Source organism: Vulpes vulpes, chromosome 16 (genome assembly GCF_048418805.1).
Source record: "Vulpes vulpes isolate BD-2025 chromosome 16, VulVul3, whole genome shotgun sequence".
NCBI classification, from domain to species: Eukaryota; Metazoa; Chordata; class Mammalia; order Carnivora; family Canidae; genus Vulpes; species Vulpes vulpes.
In genome coordinates, this window is record NC_132795.1 from 54,240,331 (window position 1) to 54,262,692 (window position 22,362).

Genomic DNA, 22,362 nt, shown 5'->3' on the forward strand with positions numbered 1-22,362 from the left:
TTCAGATTCTCAAAGGTGAGAGTGACTTAAAAAGAGAAAAGTGGAGAGGACTCATGAACCTAGGGGCTGAGACAGGCTAGCCCCCAGCCTAGCATATGCAGGGGGGAAGGGAGGAAACCAGGCAATAAGACATGGTCACGTTGTCCCCAACGTGTTATTATGAAAATGGCCAAGATACAGAAAGCTGAAAGCAGTGAATACTCACATCCACTAGATTATGCTACAAACGTTAACACTTTGCTATGTTGCTTGATCACCTACTCATTCATCCATCCATCCACCCATCAATCCGCATAAAAAATTTTTTCAAAACGAAACAGGGAATTTTTAATTTATTCTTTTTTTTTAAAAGTAAACTCTAGGCCCAATGTGGGGCTCGAACTCACAACTCTGAGATCAAGAGTCACATACTCCGGGGATCCCTCGGTGGCGCAGCGGTTTAGCACCTGCCTTTGGCCCGGGGCGCGATCCTGGAGACCCGGGATCGAGGTCCACCTTGGACTCTCGGTCCATGGAGCCTGCTTCTCCCTCTGCCTGTGTCTCTGCCTCTCTCTCTCTCTCTGTGACTATCATAAATAAATAAAAATTAAAAAAAAAAGCTTTAAAAAAAAGTCACATACTCCACCGACTGAGCCAGTCTGACACCCCTTAACTTTATTCTTTTTTTTCCCCTTAACTTTATTCTATTTTTTTAATTTTTTTTTTATTTATTTTTTATGATAGTCACAGAGAGAGAGAGAGAGAGAGAGAGAGGCAGAGACACAGACAGAGGGAGAAGCAGGCTCCATGCACCGGGAGCCTGACGTGGGATTCGATCCCGGGTCTCCAGGATCGCGCCCTGGGCCAAAGGCAGGCGCCAAACCGCTGCGCCACCCAGGGATCCCTTTTTTTTTTTTTTTTAATTTTTTTTCCCCTTAACTTTATTCTTAATGGTCTTTTGCATTTATACTATTTTTGAATTTTTTGTGTCCGTATTTATTTAGAAAATTATTTCCATTTTGAACCAAAAGATTTTTTATTTTATTTTTTTAAAGATGTATTTGTTTATTTGAGAGAAAAGAGAGCACAGGCAGGGGCACAGAAAGAGGGGAGAGAGAATCTGAAGCTGACTCCATGCTGGGTATGGAGCCTGAGGTGGGGGCTCGATCCCAGGACCCTGAGATCACAACCTGAGCTGAAACCAACAGTCAGTCATTTAACGTACTACATCACCCAGGCATCCCAAGGAACAAAATAATTAAAAAAAAAAAAAGACTTTATGTATTAGAGGGAGAGAGCTTGAACAGGAGGAGGGGCAGAAGGAGAAGGAGAAGCAGACTCCCTGCAGAGCAGGGAGCCCAATGTTGGGCTCCATCCCAGGACCCTGAGATCATGACCTGAGCAAAAGGCAGACACTTAACCAACTGAACCAGCCACCCAGGCACTCTGGAACAAAAGAATTCTTTTTTTTTTTTTTTTTTTTTTTAAGATTTATTTATTTATTCATGTGAGAGAGAGAGAGAGAGAGAGGCAAAGACACAAGCAGAGGGAGAAGCAGGCTCCATGCCGGAGCCCGACGCGAGACTCGATCCCAGGACTCCAGGATCCCGGCCTGGGCCAAAGGCAGGCGCCAAACCGCTGAGCCACCCAGGGATCCCCCAAGATAATTTTTAAAAGAAAAAATAATCTACCCAAAGCATTTGGTGTCAGGAAACTCTCCAGAAACGTTAGATCCTAATTTAAGCTCCTCCACAGACATCATCCTTTTCTGTCTCACTCACCTTTGGATTCCCAGAGCCAGAACAGTGCCTTGTACATGGTGGATACTCGATTACTATTTGTGGGGGGAATGAATTATTTTTACTGTTATTTATCAAAGTTTGAAAAGGTCATGTATTCTGATGGGGAGCCCTGGGCTTGAACCTAGGGGGGAATGTGGTTTGAGTGGTCTTTAACAGATAATGTAGCAACCCCTTCCCAGCAGGGGTGGTGACCCTTGGGGGTGAGGGGACAGGCTCCCTTGCAATACTGGTGGGCCAAGCCCACCACCTTTCTCTAGGGGCCCTAGGCGAGCACCCGTACCCAGCTGGATCTTGAGAATTTCTCTCCACATTCCTCACATGTCTGGCATAATTCAGGCATTTGTTTTTGATCTCACTAAATGGCAAGTCTGCAGCCTTGGTAGCTCTTCAGGAAACCAGTATAAATATTGTTATTTATTCCACTTACAATTAGCAATTAAGTTTGTTTTCAGGCACCACAATGGAATTTAAAACACTCAGTCAAAGTAAACCAAACGAATCAGAGGCAGCCTGCTTTTTTTCTTCAAAACATTCTTTTAAAAAAGAGGAAAGAAAAGCTGCATAACAAAGACAGAAAGGTCTAAAGCATTCCCTTTTTCCCTTATACCCACCTCATACTCACAAAATGACTTGTTTTGCATGTCTATTGAAAAGGACCCCAGGGATCTGGCTTCTGCTGTCTCTTATCTTGGGGGTACCTAGCTGACTCAGTTGATAGAGCATGCAACTCTTGATTACGGGGTTGTGAGTTCAAGCCCCATGTTGGGCACAGAGCTTACTTAAAAAAAATCTACAATCTCTTGTCTAAATTACTGTGTAATTTGGGCAGGTTTTTTAACCTCTTTGGTCCTCAATTCTTTGCCTGTTGAAAAGAAGAAAGGGGTGGTGTGAAATGGCTCTATCTATCTGTCAAAGGCTATGATTCCATTTACTGCTCTTGGCAAACAAACTAGCCCTCAGGTGATAACGTTGAAGGGAGAGAGAGCTGGAGAAAGAGAAGGAGAGATGATACACATGTGTTGCTTGGAAACACTGATGTCTCGGGACAACTCTGACTCACTGTGTACCCTTGGGGAACCTTCTTCATCTTTTTAAACCTCAGCCTTCCCATTTTATTTATTTTTTAAGATTTATTTATTTGTTTATGATAGACAGAGAGAGAGAGAGAGAGAGAGAGAGAGAGAGAGGCAGAGACCCAGGAGGAGGAAGAAGCAGGCTCCATGCCAGGAGCCTGACATGGGACTTGATCCCGGGACTCCAGGATCACGCCCTGGGCCAAAGGCAGGCGCTAAACCACTGAGCCACCCAGGGATCCCTCAGTCTTCCTTTTTTTTTTTTTTTTTTTTTTTAATTTTATTTATTTTATGATAGGCACACAGTGAGAGAGAGAGAAGCAGAGACATAGGCAGAGGGAGAAGCAGGCTCCATGCACCGGGAGCCCGACATGGGATTCGATCCCGGGTCTCCAGGATCGCGCCCCGGGCCAAAGGCAGGCGCCAAACCGCTGCGCCACCCAGGGATCCCTCCCTCAGTCTTCCCATTTTAAAGTGGTTTGAGGTAGAATCTAGATTCAGGAGTAACAAACAGAATCTGGATTGCTAAGCAGTGATGTCTGGCTGGTCTGGTGATTTTGAGCTTTGGATGTGAACACATTAGAGCAGAACATCTACTCTGGTTCTCCACAAGCTCCACCAGGCTCCCATTACCTCCTAATACCTCTCTGGCCCTTGAAGGCCACTGTTTCTTTTTCTTTCTTCTTAAATTAGATCGGGGTCAAGAGTCTTACTTTAAATTTCTTTTCTTTCTTTCTTTTTTTTTTTAATTCTAAGTAGACTCCACACCCAGCATGGAGCTTGAGCACATGACACTGAGACCAAGGCTTGCATGTTCTATGGACTGAGCCAGCCAGGCAGACTCTGAAGGCCATTGTTGTTTTTGCTAAGAATTCCCTTCTAGTCCTGAAAACCGTAGATTATTGGCTTGGCGAGGATGGGGAGATCACTTAAGATGTTTTACTGATTAGGGGCACCTGGGTGGCTCAGCGGTTGAGCGTCTGCCTTTGGCTCAGGTCATGATCCTGGGTTTTTTTTTTTTTTAAGATTTTATTTATTCATGAGAGACACAGGGAGAGAGAGAGAGAGGCAGAGACACAGGCAGAGGGAGAAGCAGGCTCCACGCAGGGAGCCCAACGTGGGACTCGATCCCGGGTCTCCAGGATCACACCCCAGGCTGCAGGCAGGACCAAACCGCTGCGCCACCAGGGCTGCCCAATCCTGAGTCTTGAGATCGAGTCCCGCATCAGTCTCCCCGCGGGGAGCTTGCTTCTCCCTCTGTGTCTCTGCCTCTCTATATCTCTCATGAATAAATAAATAAAACCTTTAAAAAATATATGTTCTACCATCTGCCCTCCTCTTCCCTTTGGGAGGTCTTTGTCAGAGGGCCAAGGGAGGCCTTAGGAAGTAAAACTGGACAAAGGAGGCTGGGGATCACCCCAAGGAAAATCCAGACTGATTTGATCAGTCCGAGTGGTAATCAGCACAGAAATAGCATCAGGCCTAATTGGGAGCATCTTAGCCTTCTCAGATGATGACTCTTTTTAAGCAAACATCCAGTGACCCTGATCGGAATCCAATTCAAATGAGGAAAGGTAAAGCAGCTATGACAGGTGAATCCGGGAAAAGATGCTGCCAAGATGGGTATGATAGCTGCCCCAAGGCTCTCCCAGGTGGATAAGGACACTGCCAATGATACTATTAACGTTGTGAAAAAGCCCTCAGAGCTGCACATCGACTGCTGTGAGGGCTTGCAGTGTGCTTTGGGGCCCAGAGCAAGATGACTCATTCTGGACAGAGTGATGTAGAAAAGCCTCCTGGAGGAGGTGGCATTTGACATGGGCCTTGTAGGCAGAGGACGACAGGGAGGGTGAAAAGTGGTCCCACATCTCAGTAGTGGCGTGAACCAGGGTATGGAGCTTGTTTTCTCATCTCTGTGCTGAAAGGGGTGGCAATGGTGTCTGCTTTCTTTGTGGTTGTAAAGATTGAATTAACTGTGTGTGAAAAGATCTGGCACATAATCTATTTAACTTTCAATTGCAGGTAAAGCAAAAGCATATGCGTGGGCCAAGTTGTGAGAGGTGACTTTGGAGAAGGCTGCATATGTTGATGGTGATTATCTCTGAGTGCTAGAGTTTCTGGGGTAATGTTTACTTTTCTCTTTATCCTGTTCTATGTTGGTTGAAGTATTTATAGCAAACACATGTTATTTATATAATGGATAAAATGTTCTTTGCGAAAAGAAAAAAAAGAAAAGTTATTTGTGTTCTGATACCTAAAAAATTCAAACCTACAAGAAAATGGCAAAAGTGTTCAAAGAACTCCCATCTACCCCTCACCCAGATTTACTTATTTTGAACATCTGGACACATTTGCACTCTCTCCCCATGTATATATACATTTTTTGAGCCAGTGGCAAGTCCGTTGCTGATATCACACCGCTATTACTTCAGCATACGTTCTCAAGAATAAGGGCAGTCTCTTACATAACCCAGCACAATAATACAAATCAACAAATTTAACATTGATACAATACTATCAGCTAAGATGCAGCAAGTTTTGCTAATTGTCTCAATATTGCCCTTTATAGTAATATACTCCCCAGCCCAGGATCCAACGTACAAGTACAAGCATTGATTGCATTTAGTTGTCATGTCTTTTCAGTTTCCTTTAGTCTGCAACAGTTCCTCAGATTTTCTTTGTCTTTCATGACAGACATTTTTGCAAGGGTACAGATCAGTTATTCTGTAGCAAAGAAACTGTAACTCAGTTTGGGTTTGGTTGATGCTTCTTCAGGATTAGATTAATTTTATGCACTGGCTGCATGGTGACGCTGTGTCCTTCTCAGTGCATCACATCAGCAGGTGTGCAATGGACGTCGGTTTGTCGTGCCACTGATGTTAACGTGGACCATTCGGTTAAGATGGTGTCTCAGCTTCTCTATCATAGCGTAACTATTTCCCCTTTTTAATTATCAAATAACTTGCAGCTCCTTATGTGAAACACTTCCAATGACCTCTCAATTTCATGGGAGGAAAAAAGACGAGGCTCTCCTTTGAGGAAATGGATACCTATTTGTCGCTGAACAAATCCAGCCGCTCGCCTTCGGGGGGTTTGTCAATAAAGTTAGTGAATGTGAACCTTTCCGGAAGGGCTGAGTCGGCTGGACCGCAGGGCATCACGGGAATTGTAGTCTCTGGGCTCTCGGGGCTACACGCCGCCCTGTGGCCTCCTGGAGAAAGAGCCAGAAGCTGAAAAGGGAGGGCGCAGAAGGAGCCGGCGGAGGCGCGCTGGGATGCGGTGCATCACGGGACTGGTAGTTTGGGGGCGCGCCCCTGCCGCGGCCGCCGCGGCCCGCACAGAAGAACTGGACTACCATATCCGATAGGCCGCGCGTGCGAGGGAAGGGGAACCCGGCCTGGGCCTCGAACAAATCAAATCGAAGGAAAGAAACTGCCGGCTTTCAAAATCCTCCTCCTCCGCCATCATCCGCCACCGTGCGGGGAGCAGGTGGTGTCGGAGACGGGAGTGGCGAGAACTGCCGGCAGAGCTGACGGAAGAGCACGCCGCGTACCGGGACCTCTGGGCTCGGAGGCGGCGACCCCGACCTGACCTGACCCGGACCCTAAATCAGTCCCCGCCCCTGCCGGGCGGACGCGCGCGCTTAGGTCTCCTCTCGCGGCGGCGCCGCCTGTTTACGGTGAGGGTCGGGGTCCGCTTCCTTTCCCCGTCACCTGCCTGGGAGGGGGGCGGGGGGCGGCGCGGCCCTGCAGCTGGGCGGGGAAGGTGTGGCGCCCCTGAGCGCCTTCGGGGAGGGGTCTTCTGGGCCTTCTCTCCCGCGCTCTGGCGGCTGAGCGCGGAGGGGCTGAGAGAGGAGGTGCTGGGGGGCGCAGGCCCCTTTCCCAGATGGGGAAACTGAGGCTTGGCGAGGGCGTCTGGCGCAGCTGCCGGCACTGGCGTCCCTCCTTGGCGTCGGTGACAACAGGGGGCGGTGCGCGGCCTCCTGGGCTCCCGGATGGGGCTCCCGCGCCTCCCGCCTGTCATTTGCGGCCCGCGTCGCGCGTCGCTCCCCTGCCGCCGCTTCCCAGTGGCCCCACGCCCGCCGAGGGCCCGGGCTGCCGCCGTGGCCGCGGGATCGGCATGAGTCGCTGCGGACGCTTCGCACGAGCGAGAGATGCGCACCCGAGAAAATCTGCGGCTTTGGTGCCGGGAAAGGAAAGCGCTGTTGGCGTATCGCCTGCTTGTCTTTGCTCTGCGGCTGACCCTGTGCAGACCTTGGACAGCTCAAGCATTCTCTGTGCTTTGGCCTCCTAGTCTTTAAAGTGGATGGTGCGTGCGTGTAGTGGACTGAGGAATAGGCCCCTTTCCAGCAGAGGAGTTGTGTGTTCCAGTAGGAACGTGTCTGGGAGCCCCACCACCATTTTTTTTTTTTTTTTGCCGAAAATTGTCCCATTCCCAGAATTGCAAGTGGTGGCCGGGTTTCAGGCTAGGGTCCGCCCCCGCCCCAGCTTCATCTCTTCATTCTTGGGGCACCTTCTAGATGCCAGGCCCTGAGTTGCTGTCAAAACATCTGTCAGAGTCTGGTCTTCTCTGCTAAAAACCCACCAGTGGCTCTCCTTTTCACTCAGTAAAAGCTGCATTCTTTAAATGGCCTTTGCGACTTGGGCCTCTTGCTGATTCTCTTTTCTCATTTCTTGCTTTCTTTCTCCTTCCCTCTTCTGCACTCCAGCCCCACTGGTCTCCTTGCAGTTCCTCGGATCTCTCCTTCCCCCCATGAAAGCCTTTGCTTTAGCTATTCTGTTTGCAGGAATGCTCTTCCCCCAGATATCTGCCTGGCCTAATCCTTGATGACCTCCAAGTCTTTCTTTCCTAATATCTTCCTAACCATTCTGGTTTGTTGTTGTGGGTCTTTTTGTTTGTTTTTTAAAGATTTTATTTATTCATGAGAGACAGAGAGAGAGAGAGAGAGGGGGGCAGAGACACAGGCAGAGGGAGAAACAGGCTCCATGCAGGGAGCCCGACATGGGACTTGGTCCTGGGACCCCAGGTCACACCCTGGGCTGAAGGCGGTGCTAAACCCCCTGAGCCACCCTGGCTGCCCTGTTTGTTTTTAACCTAGGTACTATGCCCATCCTGGAGCCCAGCATAGGACTTGAACTTATGACCCTGAGATCAAGTCCTGAGCTGAGATCAATAGTTGAACACTTAACCAACTGAGCCATCAGGTGCCCCTCTAACCAATCTGTTTTATATTTATATTTATATTTATATTTATATTTATATTTATATTTATATTTATATTTATATATTTATATATTTTTTTTTGGACCAATCTGTTTTAAATCGCAACCCCCTCGGGGCACCTGAGTGGCTCAGTGGTTGAGCGTCTGCCTTTGGCTCAGGGTGTGATGCCAGGGTCCCAACGTCCTGGGATCGAGTCCCACATCAGGCTTCCCACAGGGAGCCTGCTTCTCCCTCTGCCTATGTCTCTGCCTCTCTTTCTAGTGCAGAAGAGGGAAGGAGAAAGAAAGCAAGAAATGAGAAAAGAGAATCAGCAAGAGGCCCAAGTCTCCTGAATAAATAAAATCTTTAAAAATAAATAAATCGCAACCCCCTTAAAACTCCTTACCCCCTTCTCTGTTTGTTTTTCTTATCACTTACACAAATAAGATTTCACATATCTTATTTAGAACACATGTTTTAAGAGGTGCCCAGCTGGCTCATTTGGTAGAACATGTGACTCGATCTCAGAGTTGTGGGTTTGTGACCCATGTTGGGCATAGAGATTACTTAAAAAAATAAAATCTTAAAAAATAAATAAATAAAAATAAAATCTTATAAAAAAGAGAGAGGGCAGTATTTTTGTTTCATTCACTGCTTGGTTCTGGTATCTAGAGCAACGTCCAGAACATAGTAATACCCAATAAATGTTTATTGAATGAATGAGTAGCGCCTTCTTATCTAGGAGAATAATTCATACATATTTGTAAAGATTGGCAAGCCAGGGTGATCAGGGTTAAGATAAGGAGAAGGAGGTGGGAGGCTGGCTGTAGGAGCCCAGAGGAAGCCTGGGGGGAGTTGGAGGATTGGGGAGCCATCACAGTTGTATCTTGAGGATGAATAGATTGGGGAAGGACATGTTCTGGGTAAGAAGGAGTTTTTGTGGGCCCTTCCTCGTTCTGTCTTCCATATCCATCATCCTTGGTTTCCCCTGATGACCTGCCATTTCCTCTGTAGGGAAATGGAGTGGTCTTTTCTGCCAATCTGCCGAGTTCTTCCAGGCCAGAAGCTCCTTTCTTCAGCAGCTCTGCCCTTGGTCTATTGTGATGGTGGCTGTTGTGATGTAGAGACCTCTGGTCTCCTAGGAACCCCTGAGGTTTGGCCACCATGGGTTGCCCAGTCTTCTGGCTAAGGTTGAAACCAGACGGGCAGTGGGCTGACACCTGTGCCCCATCCTCAGAGACATGCCAGCGTGGGTGGTGGGGCATTTCGCGGGATGGATAACCTGGATCCCTTAGCCATCCTAGTCCTGTTTGAGGAATGGGACCCTCAAACAGAGAGCAGCCAGGATGATCAGGCAGGTGTGTGCTTGGAGTAGGCTCTTTGCATTGCAACTGTTGGTCTGGGCCCAACTACCATTCACTGGGAGCCCAGAAGATGGGCAGCTCAGATGGCTGTGCTTGGTGTCTCAGCTGGGGCCATTGGGGCAGGCGAGGAGTTAAAATAAGCTAGTAATCCTTCAGGGGCTAAAACATGATTTTACTACTCTTGCCACTTTCTCCACCTTTCTAGAATTGTTCCTTACCTAATAGTGTTTTCATTTCTCCCAGTAGTTTAGCTGTTGGAGTCTCCATGGAGGAGGGGGTGTTAAGCCCCTGAAAGGGCTGATGTCCTACCCTGCCCTCCCCAACCAGGGGGCCCCAGGAGACTCCTATCTCTTAATGAAACTTCATCCTGCTCAGTTTGCAGATTTCCGGGGGAGCCCAGCAACGTGGCCAGCATGGCCTCTGAAGACATTGCCAAGCTAGCAGAGACACTTGCCAAAACCCAGGTGGCTGGGGGTCAGCTGAGTTTCAAGGGCAAGAGCCTCAAACTCAACACTGCGGAAGATGGTGAGTTCCTGCTTGGGCTGGCCCAGGGGAGGAAAGGGAGTGTGCCAATGACTCCTGTTCCAGCTTGTTTAGCTACATTATCACGTTGTTTGTTACCTAGTAGCTCTGTGAGATAGTTTTGGGTCCCTTTTAGAGTGAGGCTTAAAGATGTGCCCACAAGGACATATATAGGCTTCCCTGCTAGTCATCATGTTTTTGGAGGCCATCCTTGCTGGTGACAGCTTAGGTTGGCTGGTGGGAAGGGCCACTTTATGTCTTAGTGGGAGGAGATAGTAAACAACAAAGGATCACAACAGCAGTGTCGGGGTATAGTCCCTGACTTCTTACTTCCCACCTTTACCACTATGATCCCAGACTGGTTTTGGGAATACTGGTTGGCTTTCCCAGAGGTAAGGCCCTCTTGGGAGGTCTGGTCCGTGCAACTGAATGCCCCTGGAAGAGGGAGGGATGTTCTTGTCCGTGTATAGGAACCAGGACTGGAGGGAATTAGGAAGCAGAATGCAGGCCTTGTCTGTTCATCCCTGGCCAAAGCATGGCTAACACTGGTCAACCCTGAATCCCCTGACATTTGGAAGTGAAGGCACCAAGCCAGCACTTGCAAGGACTCTTGAGGTTCTGGCCCAACCAGGGAAACTGGTCTGGACTTGCCCAGTTGTCATGGATTGCAGGCAAGCTTGCTCCCCTGCCCTGCCTCAGAAACTGGAGTTCTCAGGTTGTCAGGAGCATGGCAGTGCAAATTCCTGATGTCTCTGAAGGGTCTTAACATTTACAGAGTCCCTCCCTGTGCTGTTATCACTTCCGATCACTTGTCATCCCTGAGGGGGGGATGTAGAAATGTTACCATTTTATAAATAAGGAGAAGAGATTTGGAAGACCTAACTTGCCCAAGGTCATCTAGCTGGTAAGTAGCAGAGCTGGGATTTTAACAGAGGTCCAGCTAAGTCCCTATTCTTGTGTTTGTCAGTAGACAGCTCAGTTCAGTAAAGATGAATTTGCTTTTTTTTTTTTAAGATTTTTAAAAATATATTTATTCATGAGAGAGAGAGAGGCAGAGACACAGGAGGAGGGAGAAGCAGACTCTATGCCGGGAGCCGACGTGGGACTCGATCCCAGGACTCTAGGATCGCGCCCCGGGCCAAAGGCAGGCGTTAAACCGCTGAGCCACCCAGGGATTCCCCTTTTTTAAAGATTTTATTTATTCATGAGAGACAGAGAGAGAGGGAGAGAGAGAGGCAGAGACACAGGTAGAGGGAGAAGCAGGCTCCATGCAAGGAGCTGGATGCGGGATGGGACTCGATCCTGGGATTCCAGGATCATGCCCTGGGCCAAAGGCAGGTGCTAAACCACTGAGCCACCCAGGGATCCCCTGAATTTGCTATTAAATGCCATTCCCTGAATGCTGAGTCAGGCATTCTTTAAGTGCCTGACTTAAGAAAGTTTATCCTCACAAAAGTCCTTGAGGTAGGTCTCATCCCCATTTTGTAGATTGGAAAAGTGAAGCCCTGGGAAATAATAGAACTTGCCTAAGGGCACAGATACAGGTAATGGAGCTAGGATTAGAGCTCAAGCTTGTCTAGTTTTAAAAATCTGTGTAGATCACTAGTTAACCAGCTCAGGCTGGACATGTTGCCTCCATTTTCTTGGTCACCAGGGATGCCCAGCTTACAGCCCCAGCCTCTGAGGACCTCCTAAGATGGAGTAGGAAGGAGGTACTCAACTGCCAGGGGGTAGAAGGTGAAGCATACTCTGAGCAACGTGAACAGAAAGCTGTGGGAAATACGGCAAGGGAAAGGGATCATTTCTGGTTTAGGAGGGCCCCGGAAGTCCCCATGGATAAGGTGGTTGAACTGTCATTGTAGGGGAGAGGGCAGTAGACGCAGGGAGTATCACGTGAGTCAGGCACAGGAGCTGAGACACGTAGGGTGGGCTTGGGCGAGAAGGAATTAAGGTGCCATAGGAAGCCCAGTGCAGACGGCCTTGAATGTGGTGTGGTGTGGAGGAGCCTGGCAGCCGGATCCTGGGCCCAGAAAGGGCCTCCACCTTGGCTGGCAGTGAGCTGGCATAGTCAGGAGAGGGCAAGGCCTGTGTGAGGAAGCCATGATGCTTGGAACAAGGCTCTTCTCTCCCCAGTAAGTCATTTAAGGACCAAGGAAAGGCCTTTCTGCTTTCCATGGCTGCATAGTAAACATGGAACTTGTTACTTTGTGAGGCGGTGGAGGCTGAAAGGCAAGCCCTGCCGCCCAGCCTCTTGACAGCTGGTTATTCAGGAGTGTTGGGACACATCCCTAAACCACATTTGAGTTACATGGAACCCCATTTGGATTGAAAACCAAGTGAGAGAATCCACTCAGCAGTGGTCCCCACCCTTTCCTGTCTCTGCTTGTCCGTTTTGGTGCTTATTCTTCCAAACTCGCCATGTGCCTGTGACTCTCCCCAGGATTGAACTTGTGTACAGAACTTGTGTATCTCCTTACTTCTCTCACTGATACGGCATAAGTCTTCCCTTGGGGGCCCTGGCATCTCTGTTGCCTGGCTCTTAAGGACTGCATAAACATTCCCGTGAGCAGGTGTCCTGCCTCATTGCTAACCTGGCCAATCCCTGGATGTTAGAGGGGCTCTGTTTTGGAGCAGGTCTTCCAAAGGGCTGAGAGATTATTTCAGCCCTTGCACCGTGCACTTTGTGCCAGCTACAGAGGACATCTGGGCACCTGGGACCCAGGGGAGAAGGGGAGGGACTTGGCTCCTTGCAGGGGTTGGGGGAGTGCTGTATAAAGTCCATGGTTATGTACGGAAGCAAGGATTTGGGGAGGAGCACAGGGGTAGAGTTTTAGAAGACCAGTCTGAAAAAAAAAAAAAAAAAAGAAGACCAGTCTGAAGCCTAGCTCTGTCCTTGTCCTGAATTCCTGGGCAGAGTTCCTTCATTCTTTGAAACCTCAGCTTCCCCTTCTAGAAAATGGGAGGCTCATACCTGGCCAACCTTCCTGTTGTGAAATGAAAAAAGGAGAATGAATGCTGGTCATCACTTTCTGGCTGTGTGAGCTCAGTAGGCTTTTACATAACCTCTCGGTATCTCAACTACTCAATTGTGGAATAGACGTGAGTAACTACTTTACTAGGTGTGGAGGAGAATGTTAAGCACTCCCCTCTGGGGGGGCATGGTAGTGTGCTGAGGCAAAGTCCCAGAGCTCATGACCCAATGAAGAAGGAGCATGAACAAAGTCTCCACATAATGATCAAGTAATCATTTAGAAGAGAGAAGAGTGTAAAATTGTAGCAGGCAGCATTTGGGAGGAGATCAGGGCTGTGAAACCTGCCAAGCAGGATCTGACCTGCCTGGGAGTTCATCAGGGGTTCCTGAGAAAGTGCTGCTGGGCGACTAGGGAGGGAGGCATATGCAGAGGCCCTCACTGGGGCTTCTCAGGGAGCTCCTTATAGGCAGCATATCACCTTTGTGAAACCCATTCTGTGGCCTTTGTCACCTAAGAGGTCAAGTCCAACTTTTCACTCCTTTACATATCTCCATCTCTTCTCCACCACCTCACCCCACTGTCTTATGCCAGCCAGACTAGATGAGTTTTGTCTCATGCATCTTGTATGTTTTTGTTTAGATTGTAAAATCAACACCTGCTCACTATAGAATTCAGAAACATTGGAAGAAGGCAGAAAAACCCGTATCTTTGTGATCTCACACCCCAGGATACAACTACTATTAATCTTGGTGCATTTTTTTTCTACATTTTTTTCTAACTGTAGCTGAGTTCCTTTCTTCCTTTCATTCTGTTTTTTTTTTTTTTTTTTTTTAAAGACTTTATTCATTCATGAGAGACAGAGAGAGAGAGAGGCAGAAACACAGACAGAGGGAGAAGCAGGCTCCCCGTGGGGAGCCCAATGCAGGACCCGATCCCAGGGTCAGGATCACTCCCTGAGCCAGAGGCAGACGCCCAACCACTGAGCCACCCAGGCATCCCTTTCGTTCTTTTTTTTTTTTAAGTAATTAGGATAATAATTATAGATACTTTATTTTTTATTTTTATTTTTTTAAAGATTTTATTTATTTATTTATTCATGGGAGACACAGACACACAGGCAGAGGGAGAAGCAGGCCCCATGCAGGGAGCCTGATGTGGGACTCGATCCCAGGACTCCAGGATCACGCGCTGGGCTGAAGGCAGGCACCAAACTGCTGAGCCACCCAGGGATCCCCACGTTAAGAATATATTGAGCAGATGATGGAAAAGCACAGAATCACCCATAGTTGCAGCAGCATCTAGAGATAACTTTTAATGCTGGGTTTTTGTCCTTTTAGACCTTGGGGTGTGTGTGTGTGTGTGTGTGTGTGTAAGAATAAACAGTGTTTTATTTTTTAAATTTTATTTATCTATGTATTTTTAAATAGATATCACATTTTAAAAGTGCGATCAGACCAAACACCAGTGGAAAACCTCAGTTTTCACTTATCACTGTGACATGAATGATTTCCAAGTCAGGTGTTTTACCATTCTTAATGACATCAGTGTAGCTGTTTAACATATTCTGGTGAGTTAACCTATTCTCTGTTGATGGACGTTTAGTTTGTTTGGAATTTTTCATCGTAACTAAAAACAATACAGTAATGAACACTCCATTCATGAATCATGTAACACTGGGAGCCTTTATGCTGTTGTACCTGCTGGCCCTCTGACTTGGATGCCATTTCCCTGCTCAGTTTCTTTCCTCCTCTGGCTCCCAAGCCTTCTATACGAGCCTGTTTTTAACACCCAGTACAGATAGAATTGTCTTTGTAGCAGAGTCCCCTGCTAGAGTGTGAGCCAGCCTGATTCTCCTTGGTAAGCCACGGCCCAGCCACAGTAGGCATACTATTGCTGTTGGAATGGTGAGTGACGAGATTGTGGCCAGACTCTTCTTCCTCTGCTGTTCATGACTCTCAGAATCTAAAGTTCTGTTCTTGTTCCCGGCAGCCAAAGACGTGATTAAAGAGATTGAAGACTTTGATGGCTTAGAGGCTCTGCGCCTGGAGGGCAACACAGTGGGTGTGGAGGCAGCCAGAGTCATCGCCAAGGCCTTGGAGAAGAAGTCAGAGTTGAAGGTGAGATTTGCATGGTGAGCAGGCCCAGACTGGTTGGGGACAAGCTTCCACTAAGGCCACCGCAGTCCCTGCCTGTGTCCATACCCTCCTAGGTCTTGCCTTGTTGACAGTCACCACGACAGCTCCTCTTGCTCTGGCCTCCCCACATAGCACTGGCCGAGGCCTCTGTCCCAGTGTGCTGTGTCTTAGTAACAGACATAAGGATCAGGGGTTCATCAGGTAACATGCATGATAAAGGGGGAAGAAGCAGAACTGGACAGGGAGAGCCTTTAGCAATGCAGATATGGCATCTGTGAGGAGGGAAGGGCACAGAATTGGGCCACTGGAGCCTTGGACTGTGGGACCTTTCTGGCGAGCACCAAGCCTCCCCAGCCAGGAGCTCCAGAGCAGAGATTGCCTATAGAAAAGTTACATGTGGGGCAGCAGTGGCCAAGCCTCAGCACAGTTGCTGTGGTGGGTTTGGGAAGGTGCTGCACTCTTTACAGCTGAATGGTGAGTTCTTTCTTAAAGGTGGTGCTCCTCTTTGGCCGACAGAGATCCTACTATTACATTATGTCCCAAAGGGGGTCCTACTAAACACCAGTCCTTTGAGGTGCTATGTGAGAAGAGATGGGCTCTCAGGTATTTAAAATGCCAGGAGGACATCCCTGGACACCCTCCGTGTTGCCGGGAATCCTGATGTGTATCACATTAAGGCCTCCGCAGAGTCATGAGGGAGAGACCAGCTTTCCCGACTGCAAATGGTGCTCAGTGCATGCAGGGCCAGGCATGTGCTGGGCTCTTCTGCATGTGGCATTAGTCCTTTTGGCACCCCACGTGGTAAAGACTGTGTCCATTTTGTAAGTTAAGGGAACGGAGGCTGGGAGTTCTGAGTAAACAGCCCAGGATCCTAATGCTGATCAGTTGGCCACGTGGCGCGCTCTGAAGTTTGTCCAGTTCTCTTTCCCTGCTGTGCTTGCTGAACAGAAGGAATGCAGGGCCAGGGCACACAGAGTGGATTTGCCCAGTGAGGACCTGGAGCTAGCTCGTGCCATCGCCTTTGCTGTTTATCTCCTTGGGAGGATCACAGTCAGATTAATGGCCAAGGCAGTGTTTGTTTCTTCTCTTCTGTCCAGGGCCTGTCGTGTCCCTGAGCAGAAGCTGGGACATTTTCCTACAAAAGTACTCAGCCCTCCCCAGTGACCCATGCAGGACAGGAATGGAAGAGCTGTCGTCTGGGCCTGGAGGCTGCAGGAGTGGAGCTTTGTCATCTGAGGGCCTGGGTCAAGCCCCAGTACTACTTTATTTGTATTATGTAGTCTTGCACCAAACTCTGTTCTGGATCTGGGCTCCTTTACAAAACCTTTTTCTTCCCTGTGAGGTTGCCTTGGTGACCAGATGTGAGCCTATGACATGGGAGAGCTTGACAGCAAGAGTGCCATGTGCATCATGTCATCCTTGCAGACCTAGTGCCTTAAGTCACCCCACCCCAGTGTCTTAGCTCTGCTTCTGTGCAGGAGGGATCCTGGGGTCAGGGCTGGGGCATGTGAGAGCCAATAGTGCCCTTGCCAAGGTGCTGATGTGAAATAAGATGTTACCTTTCCTATTGCAACACAGGCAGGAGTTAGGTCTTTTTTTTTTTTTTTTTTTTTTTTTTTAAGATTTTATTTATTTATTCATAAGAGACACAGACAGAGGGAGAGGCAGAGACACAGATAGAGGGAGAAGTAGGCGTCATGCAGGGAGCCTGATGTGGGATTCAATCGACCCTGGGATCAGTCCAAGATCACGCCCTGGGCTGAAGGCAGGCGTTAAACCGCTGAGCCACCCAAGTTAGGTCTTGACAGATGAGGGAAGTGTGGTCCAAGGCCACACATGTTAGGAGAGGGTGAGGACTGCAGCCCAGAAAACAGTCCAGGCTCATAACTGCTCTGCAGTAACTACTGCTCACTTAGAGATTGCTGAGCCCCAAAGCTGTATTTCAGAGACAGGGTACTAAGGGTCAGAGATGGGGAGTGGTGAGTGGCAGACCTGCATACTTGTTAAGTCAGAATTGGAACCTAGTCCTTGTGCCCTAAAATCTCCATGCTGACTCTTGGCCCATCCCAGTTGGGTTGGGGAAATTTTGGGGTGAGATGCCAGTTGTTAGGTGTTCCAGGGCTCACACTGGCTTTGGGTCCTGGCCCTCAGCACCTGCATTCGGGTGTTACTGAGCAGATCCATATAGACTGTCCCCTACGGCTCCATGCGTGTTGGTGATTTGCTTTACTGGAAGCCTTGAGAAGTCTACAGAAACCAGTTTGCCTAGGACTTAGGGTTGGATTTAGTTCACATTTCAAGGACTGGATTTTCAGGGGAAAGTTGCTTTTGCTGGGTTCCATCATTCCCAGGTTTGGCCCAGGAAAGGTGGGAGCTGCCAGAATTGATACTTTGGGTGGACACAGCTGGCTTGCACCTGGCGGCTGCAGGAGTGGAGCTGAGTTGGAGGATGACATGTGGTGACACGGCCCAGGGATAGGGCCACCGCATCTGTGGCTTTACTAAGCCACTTTGATGTAATTTATAAGTAACTGTGATTCCTTCTGTAAATGGAAAGTGATGTTCCTTACCAAAATAGCATAATTAAATTCTAGTTTGATACATTGTCATCTAAAGGCTCTGAGCATGAGGCCTGCTCGCCCTTTGTTCAAGAGGCAGATGAGCAAGAAGTGGAGAGATGGGCAAGATCCACCAGCCCCAGAGCAAGGCCCCCTTCTAGAAGTGATCAGGATTGAAGAGTCTCAAGGAGTGCCTGACTGGCTCAGACGATAGAGCCTGAGACTCTTGATCTCAGGGTTGTGAGTTCGAGCCCCATGCTGGGCATAGGGATTACTTGGGAAAAAAAGAAAAAAGAACCTTGAAAAATAATTTCCTTGCTGCTGGAACCCATATTGCTTACTATCTGCTTTTGCCACCCAAATCCTGTCATGTGTCACTTTGGCCCACAATATATGGGAGATTGGTATTGGAAACACTGGGCCAGGAGTCTGACCTATTTGGCAGGAGAAGAGCCAAAGAAGTCAGACTCCTGGCTCTACCACTGGCTCTTACCTTGGGGCCTGCGGCTAGTCTCTTCTCAGCCTGGTTTCTCTCCTGGAAAACTAGAGAGTTGGGCAGACCAGACTTTTCCCCATACTTCTTCTGAGGCCTGTATGGCCTTTAGGGCCTCCAGGTACCCCCGGTTCCCCCCAGCTTCAGCCAGAGCTGGACCAGCTTTTTTTGCTGAGGAAACCTAAATTGAGAAGTATTGTAATGCTCAGTAGTCCATGGCCACAAGGATGAGGTGTTTCCTGCAGGCCATTTCTGAGGGGTTCCACTAACTCTTCTCTTGCTCTTCCTTCCAAAGCGATGCCACTGGAGTGACATGTTCACGGGGAGGCTGCGGTCCGAGATCCCACCAGCCCTGGTAAGTGCACAGGCAGCTGTTCCCCTCCTCTGGGCACAGGGACCTCTTTGGCCATTCCCAGGACTTCTTTCATGTTTTGTTCACGATGTGCATGACTGAGGTGCTCAGTGGAAGCCAGGCAAGTGCAGCGTCTGCCCATGTCCTGACAGGCAAGTGGGTGTACAGGCAATAATGGAGCCAGACAGTGGGGGCTTGGGTTCATTCCTGAGCTTTGTGGCTTCTCTGTGGATCTCACTCCCTCTGTGCTTATCCTCCTTAATCTTTGCATATCCCTGTTCTGCTCCCTCACACCCTTCTGTGCCCCACTGCCCCAGCTCTCCCTCTGGGCCCTTTCTTTCTCCATACCACTCTTTGCTTTGCTTCTCATGGTGGGTGGCTTCCATCCACTCTGTTTTCCATTTCCCCATTCCTGAGGGTCAGCCTTGCTTGCGTCCGGTTTTCAGCCTGGGGTTGGGTGAGTGGGTGGGGTGGGAGGGGGCATCACTGAGCAGAACATGGTTTGCCTAGGGCTAAAGGGAAAGAGGCAAGGTTAGTAATAGGCAGCCTTTTAGGAACAGGAGGCCTAGTACATGAGGGTGAGCCTCTTGGTCAATGATTGACATGACCATCACTGTTACTGGGGCTCACCCTGGCTGTGCTTGGGCTGCCTTCTTAGAACTCCATGCAAGTAGCCAGCACTGTGGTTCCTGAGGTGCCCAGGGGCTACCCTCATTTCTAAAGCACCTCAGTCCTGGGGTGCCTGGCTAGCTCAGTCGGTAGAGTGAACAACTCTTGATCTCAGGGTCGAGTTTAAGTCCCACGTTGTTGGATGTAGAGTAATGTAGAGTTTACATTTTGTAAATTTTGTAAAATGTAGAGTTTACATTTAAATGAATAAATATATTAATAAATTAATAATGTTAATGAACTAATATAATAATAATGCATCTCAATTCAGTAAACAACTAAGGGTCATTCAGGGAGTGACAGGTGCCCAAATGGGTACCCCAGAGGGAGGTCTCCTCCACTGGGGGAGCTGAGGAAGCCTTCAGGGAGCTGCTTCTATTAGTTACCAGTTTCAAAGGGTGAATAAGAACCAGGCAAAGGGAGGATTTAGAGTATAGGTTAAATAAATTCATTTGGGGGTTAGTAAGTAAAAGGACTTAAAGTTAGAAGAGGGGGTGAAGAAAATGTGCTTGTGAGTTACAAACTGGGCCCTGTATGCATTGTTTTACCTGAATTTTAGCATTTAAGTTTCTCAACCTTCGAGAGAGGTTTGCTTGTCTCCATATCACCAATGACAAGAGTGAGTCCTAGAAAGGGGGGCAAGAGAATATGGGGTTGAGGAAAGGCATGAGATGCAGGGAAGGTTGAGCAGACACAGGGTTTCAGCAGCTCTGGCTGCCCGAGGGCTGGAGGTCAGCAGGGGCAGGCAGAGAATGGCCCTCCATTGCTGAGTCAGTGGTGGGGAGGACAGTGGAAACTGCCTCTGTTAGCCCGTTGGTGGCCTGGGCAGGGACGGTGTATCCCTCCTCCACTCCATCCACTGGGAACCACACACAGGATGCATGCCTGGCCCCTTTCTGCCCCCAGTCTCTGGCAGAGCCTCCTCTCCCATCTCTCCTGGGGAACTGTAGGTACCCCCAGCCCAGCGGGTTCCCAGGAGAGCTATGCATCTTACCACGTTGGTCCTGGGCTTGTGGCTCAAACACAGGTGCCTGCCTCCCCAGTCACCCTCAGAAACCCCAGAGGCATCACTGGTGCCTTCCTCCTTCCTGCACATCACTGAATACCCAGTTTCTGCAGGTTTCCCTCCCTCTGTGGGATCTAAACCAACCCGAGGCTCTGTTCCCTGTCTTCTGTCTCCCACCACACCAGCCAGCCAGCTTCCTCCTCTGCTGCCTAGGTCACTGTCTCACACTCCTGGGCAGGTCCTCTGCCTCCAGTCTGCCCTCCTCAGGTTCAGAGGATGTGTCTTCTATATCCCTCACCCACATCAAAGCCCTCAGAGCTCTTAGGCTCTGGTCACGGTCCTTGGCTTGGCATTCAGGGCTCTAGCCTGATTTGACTCCTCTCTTCCTTCCAGCCTCAGCCTCTTCTGGAGTCCACTGCTTGTAGACACACAGTATGCTGCTTCACACTTAACGTCTCTTTGTGTTTGTACTGTTGGCCAGAATCTCATGTTTGGTTAACTAATTTTCACTTAGCCTGAATTGAAATGCCCCTTCCGACAAGAAGCCTTCCCTGATCACTCCTACATATACTGAGCCCCATGCCCCACCTGAATTGGGAGCCCTCGTTAGGGTTTCCGGGTATGAAATGGTTTGTGTCTCTGCCTGGGTGCCCCCTGAGGGCAGAAGGGGCCTGGCGTAGAAACTTTCCCCGGGAGATGTCTGCAAAACTGAGCTGAACCTTGTCTCTGCCCAGACCTCACTAGGGGAGGGACTCATCACAGCTGGGGCGCAGCTGGTGGAGCTGGACCTGAGCGACAACGCGTTTGGGCCTGACGGTGTGCGAGGCTTTGAGGCCCTGCTCAAGAGCTCTGCCTGCTTCACCCTTCATGAGCTCAAGCTCAACAACTGTGGCATGGGCATCGGCGGTGGCAAGGTGGGTGCGGCAGGCCCTCCCCCCACGCCCGTGTCCTCCATTGCCCCTCCCCCACGTCCCCCTTTACCCCTCCCCCCCACCCTGCCCGGTCTCCTTCCTGTGGAGCTAGGAGTATGTGCCCTTGGCCACCATCTGGGATGGCTGGTCTGTTGTTTTTCTCTTCAGAGGAGAAAGGCCTCAAAGGCAGCAGCCTGTGGCCAGTGGAGAGGAGGTGGAGGCCTGGAGGGTGGGGTTGCCAAGCAACCATCCCCAGTTCTCGTGTTGTCTTGGCAACACAGAGGCAGCTTCTTGTACATGCGCTGACCTGCTGGCTCTGCAGAGCGCAGGGCTTGGGCATCCCAGACTTGCTGTGCCCTCAGAACAGCTGGCAGGGCCACATGAGGCCTGCTGTGTGCATGTGGGGGAGGGAGTCCAGAAGAGAAACCACTGAGGCCTGGGCACAGCTCACCTTTTTCCTGGACCAGGCCTTGCCTGAGGTGCCTTTCCTGTCCAGCCAACCAGTCAGGCTGGTCAGTGCAGAAACATGTCTCTTCTCTTCCTGGAACGCGCGTGGAGGGAACCCAGTCTTGTTGATTATCTTTTTGGTCCATTCTGGCTCCTTTAAGCCCCGAAGACTAGAAAGGCCAATTCCCATCCTCCCACTCGCATTCTGACCAAAAGGAGAAAAGGGCTGGGACACGGACTGACAACGACTCAGGACGTCTTCTCTTTGAAGATGTGTTAAATGCACTACCCTGATTCTCCCACCCACACCTAAAAAAGGGGCTGATGCTATTCCCAGTTTTCCCCTTAACTGGATAGAGACCTTGGGTCAAGTCCCCAGATGGCATCAATAGGATGGTCTGATTGGGATTTTTTTAAGATTTATTTATTCATTCAGAGAGAGCGAGAGGCAGAGACACAGGCAGAGGGAGAAGCAGGCTCCATGCAGGAAGCCCGATGTGGGACTCAATCCCGGGCCTCCAGGATCACACCCCAGGCCGCAGGCGGCGCTAAACCGCTGCACCACCGGGGCTGCCCTCTGATTGGGATTTGAACCTGTTTCCACACCCATCAGAGCAGCAGGAAGAGCCTGTGCTGTGCTCACAGTGCCCCGGGCTCCTCGAGCAGCCTCCCCTGCCGGGGGTGCCTGTTGCCTCTGACCTCATGGGAGGGGAGAGCCAGGATGTGCTGCTGGCCCCCTTGCCAGCCCCATCCTCCACCTCCCCAGTCTCGTTGAGCAGTAAGCCGTGCGTGTGTGAAGACATTAAAATGTTGGCATCTGCACAGAAAATGGGTCCAGCCCAACCTAGAGCTGAGGGAGTTGGAGATGCGCCTTTGA

The 22,362-nt window shown here is 49.6% G+C and overlaps 1 protein-coding gene across 2 annotated transcripts in view; it reads left to right on the plus strand.

Moving 5' to 3' along the window:
• Positions 1-6,031: 6,031 nt before the first annotated feature.
• Positions 6,032-22,362, plus strand: part of RANGAP1 (Ran GTPase activating protein 1) — a 31,666-nt gene continuing 15,335 nt past the window's right edge. Inside the window, exons 1-5 of one of the 2 annotated variants that reach the window (XM_026017318.2) lie at positions 6,032-6,533; positions 9,796-9,945; positions 14,904-15,031; positions 18,396-18,455; positions 20,862-21,041. In XM_026017318.2, coding sequence (XP_025873103.1) covers positions 9,834-9,945; positions 14,904-15,031; positions 18,396-18,455; positions 20,862-21,041 — 480 coding nt within the window. In that variant the 5' untranslated portion in view covers positions 6,032-6,533; positions 9,796-9,833. The remainder of the gene's footprint in view (positions 6,534-9,795; positions 9,946-14,903; positions 15,032-18,395; positions 18,456-20,861; positions 21,042-22,362) is intronic. The other variant, XM_026017319.2, reaches the window with a different exon arrangement.